The 11,389-nt window shown below is 36.3% G+C and overlaps 1 protein-coding gene across 2 annotated transcripts; it reads right to left on the reverse strand.

The window, feature by feature from the left end:
• Positions 1 to 3,851: 3,851 nt before the first annotated feature.
• Positions 3,852 to 7,754, reverse strand: EMB2745 (Tetratricopeptide repeat (TPR)-like superfamily protein). 2 transcript variants are annotated; one of them, XM_089828830.1, is made up of 2 exons: positions 7,594 to 7,754; positions 3,852 to 7,370 (listed from the first exon to the last, which is right to left on the reverse strand). In XM_089828830.1, exon 2 carries the CDS (start codon positions 7,049 to 7,051, stop codon positions 5,087 to 5,089), a length of 1,965 nt encoding a protein of 654 aa, XP_089684956.1. In that variant the 5' UTR covers positions 7,052 to 7,370; positions 7,594 to 7,754; the 3' UTR covers positions 3,852 to 5,086. The 2 variants fall into 2 exon arrangements, with proteins under 2 accessions (XP_089684956.1, XP_089684955.1); XM_089828829.1 differs by lacking the exon at positions 7,594 to 7,754 and having other exon boundaries at positions 3,852 to 7,557.
• Between the last annotated feature and the right edge of the window lie 3,635 nt (positions 7,755 to 11,389).

Below are 11,389 nucleotides of genomic sequence, written 5' to 3' on the forward strand. Positions count from 1 at the left end.
CGAGATTCATAGATGGATCAATCCAGAATAGTGATTTCACCCTTGTGAATGAGCTCATCATTTACAAAGGCAATTTTTTTTGGGTGTCAGGGTTAGAGGTGAAGAGGACAATGTTGAGAGTTTATCATGACTCACCTATGGCAGGACATCCAAGTTTTTACAAAACCTACCAATAGATTCATGAATTTTTTTCTTGGAAAGGGCTCAAAGTCGAGGTGTTGTGGTATGTTAGAGAGTGTCCTACTTGCTAGTAGAATAAACAGGAGCACTCTTACCTAGCTGGCTTACTTCAACTACTTCCGCTTCTTGACAGGAAGTGGGAGTGTTTGTCCATGGACTTCATTACAGGAATATCGAGAGCTCAAGGTAGAGATTGTATATATGTTGTTGATCGGCTTACGAAGTTTGCCCACTTCTTCCCAATCGCTACTACATACATTGCTATGTAGGTGGCATATTTATTCTTCAAAGAGGTATTCAAGTTGCATGGCTTACCTTAGTGTATCGTCAATGAGAGGGACAACAAGTTTATGAGTCACTTCCGACAAGAGTTGTTCAGATTGTGTGGGACATAGCTCACTCCAAGTACCAGCTACCACCCTAGAGAGATGGTCAAACAGAGATAGTGAACAAATGGGTGGAGGTATACCTCAGGAATTACATAGTAGGGCAGTAGAAGGCTTGGCTTAAGTGGATATATCTATGCGAGTGTTGTTATAATTCCACTTATCACATGTCTATCCAGATGTCACCATTTATGACATTATATGGATATGAGACACTCAATTTGTTGCTATCAAATAGTAGAGTGCCCAGTGTTGGAGACTTATTATAGGAGAGCCAGGACATTGTAAAGGCTCTTAAGGAGAATATCACTAAGTCATAGAATCAACAGAAGTAGTATGCTGATCAAAAGAGGACTGAGCTTTTGAGGTAGGTGATATGATATATTTGATGTTGTAGCCTTATCACAAGTACACTCTAAAAAAGAGTGGTGCCAAGAAACTTAAGCCATGCTATTATGGGCCTTTTAGGGTGATCAAGAGTTGGAGAGGTGGCTTATGAGTTGGATTTTCCAGCAAAGAGCAAAGTCCTTAATATTTTTCATGTGTCACGTCTTAAAAAGGCATTAGGACACCATGTTGTTCATTCTACAGTGCTTCCACCCTTGAATGAGGAGAGAAAATTGGTATTGGTGCAAGAGGCTATCATTGATTTTAGGGAAAGGAACTTGAGGCGGCGTACTATAAGATAATATATAGTGAAATGGAAGGACTTGTCGATAGAGGATGAGACAGGGGAGAATGAGGAGATTTTGCAACACCCTGGACTGAAGTTGCTTGAGGACAAGCAATTTCAGGGAGGGCGAACTGTAATGTTCCCCTTTTTTTGACCCTTAGTGGAGTTCTTAGCCTTTCATTCACTGAAGGCTAAGTGGAGAAATAAGAAGACATAAATTAAATTAAAGTCAATAAATAAATAAATAAATCTAAAGGTGACTTTATATTTAATTAATTTAATTTTCTAGAAGCACAACTAATTATTGTATTGGAAGGTGGAAGCTTCTAGAGAGTGCAATTAAATTTTTTTTATTTCCTTCTAGAAGGGTGAAGGAAAAGAATAAATAGAGAACAAGAGCTTCATTGTTAGACATCCATTATTGTCTTATTTGATTTCTTTGAGCTCTGAGCATGGGTTTCAACATTTTCCATTGAAGAACGAAGTTCTTTTGTGTGCCTCCATTTGAGTTGGTGAAATACCTAGTGAATTTGGTATTGGGAGGACATCATACTAGTGTTCTATTCGAGCATATTGGTGAAAGATCTTCCGAAGGGTTACAACTATTGGAGAAGACAAATTAGTCTTTTCATTGTGCCAAATTTGTGGCCTAGGGCTAGATTGTGGAGTATGATTGAAGGAATAAGTTAGGTATTGCTATAGTGATTTTCTACATGCTGCTGCTACAGCGACTTGCTATAGTAAAATCCAAATTTCTTGAGTGGTTTCTAGGTTCCTATTCATTTCATTTTGCATTGGATGGAGGATAGATTTGAATATCTTAGGGCATGTGTAAAAATTTAAAAATCAATTGTAAAGCATTTTAATCTGATTTATATCAAAGTTCTAATCAGAATTTGTTATAAGGGATTAAGATATCATTGAACATTATAGAAGGTGTTACCTTAATGTCTTATTGTTGTAGATGCATATTTTCTCATTTGTAACCAGTGTTATATGTTTCAAAAAAATACAAAAATATTTGCATCTTTATTGTTAGACATTTTGGAGTTCTTTGCAAGCATATTTATTAAAGTTTGGCATTTAGAAAGAAATCAAAATTTAGATCTGCAATATGTCCTTTGTTTGCAAAGTGTTTAATGAAATTCTTAGATTAAGAAATCGAAAAATAAAAAATCAGAATTGCAAGGGATATTACAACCAATTTGAATCTCAAGTGACTCTCTAAGGTCTTAGGCAAGGTCAGTTTCTACACAAACCCTCTTTTAAGGGTGAGCATGAAAAAAATTCTTAGGTTTGAAGCATACCATTCTACCTATCGTTTAAGCAATATTTTGCACAAATGGCCAACAAGGCAAAGGCAAAGGCAAACCGGGAAATTCCACCCACACGAGTATTTGAAGCTTTTTATTGATAGAGACAAAAAAGTCTCACAACCAAGGTTGGAAAACGAGTGAAGTGCAAACAAATTAGGGTCATGACTAAGAATTCTCTTAACATGAGAAGGATTCCCAAAGTGCAACAGAAAGGAGCCTCTGGTGACATTTTGTACACCATTTAGGTGAACCCCACGAGGGATCCGAAATTTGGAAACCCATCCTTTCAACAAATTTTTAGAAGGGACTCTACCCACAAAGTAACCAACTAGAGTGTATTTTTCCATCTAACCATAAGCTTTGTCAAAATTCGGCAATGGCAAATAAAATTTGAGAGGGAGATGACTTACCTCGTGAAATACCTTGGGAACAAATTTCTTGGGATGCTTGCTCGAGGGAGGCATGAATTCGGCACCAACAGAAATTGCCGAGCCAAACGTGGCTGAGGCCATACAAGCAGCTGACCAAAATCCCGCGATAAATGCAAAATGACAGGCTAGGTAGAGGGCAACGGTACTACCTACCTAAAGAAACCCTAAAGCTCCATATGGATGCTATCACAAAAGTAGCTGCAAAGTTCACGCAAGGACTTGTCACACAGTTTTTTATTTTGTTCTCTTGGCTAGTTTCAATACAGCCTTGAATGTTTTTTAATCTAAATACTTGAGTATTTTAATCTCAACTTTGTCTTCGATGTGGTAGTATAATCTTCTTATGTACTTGAAAATATTTCTATTTTTATTATGGATGCCAGATTTCTGTATATGATAATTAGAATTTCATGAATCAATCACGAGTAATAATTTATCCTTCATATTAGATTGTCTTTAGCTAAGTTGTATATCTTAGACATTAACTAACTAGTGTGATTTTGAAAATGTTATTCATGGGAGAAAAAGTCTTGTTGGAATGCAAACCTGTATGTATTATTAAATGTACTGAGAATCAAACTAAAAAGATTTAATTAGAGTGAGATGGGATTCTAGATCTTATCAGCCGGGATATTGACTTGGATCCCTAGCTTATGGTTAATGGGACTCTCATTATTTTGGATATTTTAAAATGTTACTCCAACATGAACGTGTCAAAAATGACTAAGTTGGTGGAGGAAAAATTAGGAACTTAAATAGAAGATTTAATGTGAGTTAAATTGTGAAGCTGTAAATTTGACATACCTACAGATTCAAATTCTTATTGACGAAAAACATTATCTATTGGCTAAGCAAAACTTGCGTATCCAGAAAAGAAAGAAAAGTTTCGTTTATTCAAAATTTAGTGACAATTGTGCACTAAAAAGATCCGAACTAATAACTTGCCTTTGGACAACATGTCCTTTAGTCATATGGAGCATTGGATGAACACCAATATGGATCCTTATGCAATATCTTTTTGCTCCTGCAGCAGTATCTACTTCGTATAATTTGTGCTCATCTTGCATAACCGTTTGACATCCTTAATAAAAAGCTGAGGGTTGTGCCTCTTGGGGCTTGTCAGAATTAAATTGTTAGGCCTACTAGAGCAACTGCTGGCAGACAATATGTTTTCTTAACTAGTGGCGATTTGATTTATGGTGAAGGTTCAAGGAAAAAGAATAAGATATTTACTTTCCTGTCACTCTTTAAGAAAAAGAACATAATACTTTAGAAAATGTATTTAGAGAGTTATCCCATGCATAGTTGGAAAACTCTCACTTGGTAACAACTCACCAAGCCCCTAAAAGTTTATTCGGGAAAAAATCGGCCAGTTTTTCAAAACTTGGGAACCTAAAAAACTGCTTAAATTAACTGAAAATACATTTTTTTCCAAATCCACCTACAATAGCTCGGAATCACCTAAAAATGTCTTGGAACACTTCTTTTCTCCACTGCTCAAGCCTCCAAATTCTAAAATTGAAACTGGTAAACAAAAAAATACCTTTATTTTGCCTTTAACGCCGCTGTCTATCATACAGCCGAGTCACAGGTAAAAACTCACTGATTAATCTGCCGGGAAACCAAAAAAACAGCGAGTTTTTGAGAAGTGCCGAGTCACCATTTTTTCTGGGATTTAATCGCCCTACTAGAAAACTCAACGATTAGTTGCTAATCACCAATTATGCCAACCATGATCCCAAGAATCGAATATGACTCACACAATCAGCTTCTAAAAATGCTGTCTCAGTTTTTTTTCTTGACAACTTCTCAATCTCTATCACAATTTCTCAATTGCCTAATCTCAATTTTAGACATGACAACTTCTTGCATTCATTTGATTGACCTCAAATGCAAATCATATTTTCTGAAGAGACAAAGTTTTGATGTGTTTGTCTCACAGTTTTGCATCTCACTCACCAATATATGATGTTTGTAGGATTCAATTTTAACTCATGGAGCCCCACTGGCAATGCTTACTGGGACGTCCACTGTTGTAGTTTTGAGGGTCATCTGCTTTTGAAGTGATGGCAGTATCAAACCAAAGGAGATTCCATCTTACTACTCTGGCAGAGGTCTAACTACATTTGGAAGAAGACCGTCATCAACCATTTCAGTCAGAATTTTTATGACTTCCCTCATGTTACCTCCTTCAAAATTCTGCTCAATCATAACTGTTCGTGAAACAGCATCGGGAGCCAAGCACCCTTTCATGACTCCCCGCAACAGCTGATTTGATTCCTTAATCATTCCCTCATTGCAAAGGCTTTTAATAAGCACAATAATGGTAACAATGCTAGGTATTAAACCTAGCTGGACCATTTCATTGTACAGCCCATAAGCCTTTTGAACATTTCCATCTTTACAATGTCCATGGATCAGGACACTGTATGCAACATCATTAGGAGTTGAGTTTTTCTCTAGCATTGCGTCAAATACTTTTTCTGCTTCAATCATTTTACCTTTCATGCATAATCCTTTAATAAGTGCCACATTACTCTCCAAATTCTCATCCATGCAATAGTTCACCAGAGTATCATAAGTGATTTCATCGGGAATCAGATCATCATACATCATTCTGAACAAGAGTCGATTTGCTTCCTTTGTCCTAGATTGCTGACGAAGTCCATGAATGAGTGTGCTGTAACTGACTACATCTGGTGACAGGCCTTTCTGTATCATTTCACTATGTAACTGAAATGCCTTCTGTATGTTTCCTTCTCTACAGTGTCCATTGATCAATGTGGTGTAAGTAAACTGATCGGGATTCAAACCCATCAATAGCAATTTATCAAAAAAATTGGAGGCATCTTCTAGTCTTCCTTCCTTACAAAAACCCTGAATGAGTGAAGAGTAGGTAATAACATCTGCAACAAGACCTTTTCCAACGAGCTTATCTAGTAGACTTAATGCCTCTTGCATATTGCCACACTTGCAGTACCCATCAATTAATGTACTATATGTTACCGTGTCAGGGACCAAGTCCTTCTCCAAAATGTCATTGAAAACATTCTGTGCTGCCCTTATATTCCGTTCCAAACAAAATCCATTGATAACAGAATTAAATGTCACAATAGAAGGAACAAATCCTTCATCCATCATTTCCTTTTGAACCTCAAGAGCTTCTTGCATATCTCCTTGCTTGCAGTATCCATCAATTAAAGCAGTATATGTAAAAGCATCCGGATTCAAACCTCTTTCTTTCATTTTATTCATGAACTCGCTTGCTCTTTGTACACTACCATTTTTACAAAGTCTATCGATGAGAGTAGTGTAAGTCACAACATCTGGTGAAAGTCCTTTCCATACCATTTCAGTATGCAGTGTAAGAGCTTCATGCATATCACCTTCTTTGCAGTATCCATCAATCAATGTGTTGTATGTCACTTTATCAGGAGTTAAACCCTTCTTTTTCATTTCAACTAAAAGCTGACCTGTCTCCTTCACTCTGCCTTCCTTGCAAAGTCCATTTATAAGAGCATTATAAGTCACAGTGTTAGGCATTAAACTTTGATTCTGCATCATGTTCAATAGCTCAAAAGCCTTTTCAATCTTACCAATCCTAGAATGCCCATTGATAAGGGTATTGTAAGTAACAACATTTGGAAAACAACCCTTCTCCGTCATTTCAATCACAAACTGCATCGCTCTATCCAATCTTTCATCCATACAAAGGCCTTGAATCAAAATGTTATATGTGTAAACATTCGGTGAAACAGAGCTTTTAACCATTTCATCATACACTTCCCATGCCATATTCACTAGTTTAGACTTGAACAAGGCAGAAAGAAAAGTATTATAAGCCAAAGCACTGACCATAAAGCCGCAGCCTTTGACCAAACCCAATGCTCGCCGAGCTTTCTCAACCATACCCAGCTGAGCATACAGCTTAACAAGCATATCAAACACACCACAGCTTACATAACAACCCTTGTAAGTTTCCTTCAATCCTTCAAACACCAGTAGCTCATCCTTCCCCTCCTCCATTATAAGACCTTTCATTACAGTCTCTGCAGAATTATACATCTTAGCTTTAGTCAGAATGTGAATAATAACACACCTCCATTGAATAGTCGGCTCGAAATCCTTTTGATCCTCTGCCCAGTTATAAAAACCATAAGCCACCCTTGCATCTCTATGGATGTTTTCCAAAACCCTAACGCCTAAGGAAGGATTTAATAATGTGGGAGATAATAAACGGTCAAGAATACTGTTGTTGAATCCATATTGCTGTAACAATTCAGAGGCTCTGTCCACAAACTTATCTTCTTCTTCCGAATATGAGTTCTCTGCAACTGTAGTATACCTAGTAAATACTATACATACTGCCAGTATGGGGTATTTTCTGTTTAACCCAATAAGCGGATATTTCGTCGCATCCCATAGCATTATCATTGAAAAAAGAACATAAATACCCAAATTATTAAAGTAAATAATCGGAAACAAAAGAATTAAACCCACAAACACCCAGATAAGAAATCGCAACGCTGAGAGCTCAACTGCACTCAACCTATAAATTCAAAATGATGAATCCGAAAACCACAACTATTGTTAAGGCTGCAGCATACCGATTTGATGCTCTGGAGAAGGCTGGATCGGACCTGTGTTCTGCTCTGTGCGCGTTTACTCCATTATACGTAGATCTTGCTTCCAGAAAGAATGGATTTGGAGGGTTGAAATTATGTTGAAGAGGAAGCTAGTATTAATTCCATGCTTTCAAAATTACTTTATTTTTTAACATTTCACAACGTCTTATTTGTTGTCTCTTATTTGAAAAAAAAATTCTCAAGTCTATATGGTCAAATATGACATCATATTAGTATGCTTTTTATGAAAATATCTTTGTTAAATAAGGTAAATCTATAGGTATGCTCTAAGTCATATTTAATGGTGGGTTCATGTTACACTATAGGAGTTGTAGTTTTTTGAAATTTAAAGACATTTTTACAAGGATATGCATTGATGAGACATTTTCACTACACTACGATGGGTCTACTTTGTTCATGTACTAGTTCACCTACCACATCACCATTTGGACCTTGCTCATCTATTGGTTCCTCTCCCCTAATGGAGATGTTTTGGCCCAACACTTGTGCATAAGATTGCTAGTACACATGCAAAAAATCAATCAATAAGACATAACACTAAAGGTTATATATATATATATACACACACACACACACACACATGTATGTATATACATATGTATATGTATCTGTACACACACACACCCATGTATGTATGTATATATGTAGATACATGTGTGTGTGTACATATATGTGGAGGGGGGGAGGGTGGCGAGGGGGGAGAGAGAGAGCGAAGAGAGAGTTCGTCTTGTTTGAAACTCAACTCGTTGAAAGTATTGAAAAGGTATAATGCACAATTCATTGGGTCGTTCATAATAAAATCACACTCAAACCAGATTTTAAGTAAACCCAGAGTCAAAAGATCACATGCCAAATCTTTGTATGTTTATGAGGCTCACCTCCTAAGGCATAACCCATAGTAGTAAGTAAACATTGTCATGTGACAAGTACATACCCAAGACAAGTTGCATACTAGCAATAAAATGTAAACATTAAGACCCCTAGTGCCTACTGAGATGTGACAACCCAAAAACTATAGACATGACCATGTGCCATTGATCTAACCGCATTGCTCCTTTAATCCACCTTAAGTGCACACCTTGTGGTCATTTTAGTATTAAACCCTTTGCATTCACCTATAAAATTTGTGTAAGGCCGCCAATTAACATTCAAAGGTGATCAACTTTGAGTTTAAAACAATAAGATGATTTCTTGAAACAAAAGTTGAAAATTTAAAATTCAAATTTAAAAGAGTACAAAAATTAAACACTTCGCACCAACCGAGCACAATAATAATTAAATCCAACACTTATAAAATTGATTACCAATAGTATGAACAATAATACACACCGATAAGAAACCATATATCATAACACAATAATTGGTTGACTAGGGAAACCCTTGATGAATTGATAAGTAGTTCTAGACGCTAAAAAATGGGTCATATGACCTACTCTTTCATCACTGATACACACTTCCTATTTTTGCATTTTACTAACTTCGATCTTGTGGCCAATTTGATCATCATTCAGACCTATTTGACGATATTTTAGAACCTCTTTCAACATGCTTTTCATTATTTTCAACCGTTTTGAGGCAAATACAAATCAACTTAGAATCAATTCAAAACCAATTTAAACATTTCAAAATCCATTCAAAAGATTTTCAATATCATCAAAATCACTTGCAATCAACATTGAATCAGTCCAAAACATTCCAAAATAACTCTAATCAGTTCGAGCATATCAAATCAAGCCTCAAGTACTTTTTGACCAATTCTAGGCATTGTCAAGTCCCTTAGTGCCTAGTCAGACCCTATCAAACCTCTCCAATTGATTTAATCAATCATCAACAAATCAACCATTAGGCATTGTCGAGTCCCTTAATACCTTATCACCCTATTTTCTCAACAATTGTTATCAATTCAATCTATCATCATGAATCGATCCTTGACATTTTCAAGTCCCTTAATGCATTGTCAACCTATCCTACCATTAGTTGTCATCGATTCAATTGTTGGCATTGTCGAGTCCTTTAGTATGTAATCATGTACTCATCCAATATATTTAATAGCATTGTGATGTAGGAGCATCCTGGGTGTAAGAGCAATCTTGCATCACCCAAAAATATTTCATTTCAGTTGTTTGAATAAGGGTTGTATCAGTGTAGAGTTGTTATTTTTGGAGGCTATCTACTTAGTAAGCCAGCCATACAAGCTTGGAATGTTAGAGATGGATGTTCATCTTGGATATATTAACCTACTAGTTGAGGCTCAATGCCATATTTATTGTAGATTTTTGGCATGCAATTTTGGTATAAAAACTTCAAGCTTAACATTAAAGGCCTAAATGTACCTAGATGAGGTGTGAAAACTTGATGGATGGGTGCTTGTGCAACATAGATTTGAGCATGTAGATTAGGAGTTGAGGATTCTGAAAAGTGGCTATAATAGCCAATTAGAGCAATGGTTCAAAATTTATGGCCTTCCAAAATCAAGCTGACCAAAAATTTCAAAATAAATGTCAAAATATATTTGGTCGACTATATATATTGTTAGGGTCTATCAGCCCTAGGTATTAAGTTTGAGTGTCTAGAACCTTCCTGGGTGACATAAAATTGCTTATTTAAGAAATGCCCAAACATTGTCAAGGACAACTCTGGTTATAGTTCAAAACTTTGTCTTGCAGATTACTGTAATGAAGGCATCTATGTGGGTTAGCATATTGTAAATTCAAATTATGTAATTCTATATTTGCGATAATAATAAGAAGCCCATATTTTGTTCTCGCAAAACATTGTTATTTCTTTGTTTCTATTATGTGTTTGTGGTATTAAGGGGACTACCCTTCATCAAGTGGTATTAGAGTAGGAGTTCTTGAGTGTGTAAATAGATTGCCAATTATGAAACAATTTCACCAAGACCGTGGTTTGGGCTGAGGGTGTAGACAAATCGTCGATTGTGAGATAGTTTGCACTAGGGTTTTAGTAGAAGTGCAAAAACTATCTCCATGAAGAGAGCATGGTGGAAGAGTTGTAGGTGTTGCACCTGAGAGTTTTAATTCCCTCCAAAGATAGATGCAAATATTGGAAGAACAAATGCATAGAGGAATAAACCTTGCCATATGAGATGAAAAAAAAGATGAGGACAACGAACAAGAAAATGTTGAACTAGAGGCAGTTCTAAACCCAAAGGAAGAGAGACTTTTTAAGGCCATCTCCAAGATTGGAAAAAGGCCTAAGTTTGAGGTTCACACATTTTTGGTAAATCTTAACCTAGAGGAGCTGATCGATTGGATCAATGAATTGGAGGAATATTTTGAGTATGCAAACATTGAGGACCCTAATAGGGTCAAGTTTGTGAAGGTGAAACTGAAGGGATATGCAAAGATCTGGTGGCATGAGATTTAGTTGGAGTGAAATAGAAGAGGAAAGGACAAAATCACTAGATGGGATCAGATGATAGCTAAATTCAAGAGACAATTCATTCTCGTGGATTATGAGATGGATATGCTAAATAAAATACAAGGGTTGTGTTGGCTTGTGATTTTACATTGATTTCAACTACCTTTTGTAGTGTCAAAAAACCTAGGAAGTAGCTAAGGACCATAATTGGTATTTTGAGAGGCAAGATAAAAGAACCAACTAACAAGAAAATAAAGTCTTATCCACTTTGAATTCTACAAGATTCAGGCGGGTTCACCTTAGGAATTCAATCTTATCTACTTCAAAATCAATATTCATAACATGAACTCTAGGAACAATAGATTACTTAGCCTTC

The sequence above is a fragment of the Cupressus sempervirens genome, chromosome 5 (assembly GCF_028749045.1).
Source record: "Cupressus sempervirens isolate cs-2001-9-10 chromosome 5, ASM2874904v1, whole genome shotgun sequence".
Taxonomy (NCBI): Eukaryota; Viridiplantae; Streptophyta; class Pinopsida; order Cupressales; family Cupressaceae; genus Cupressus; species Cupressus sempervirens.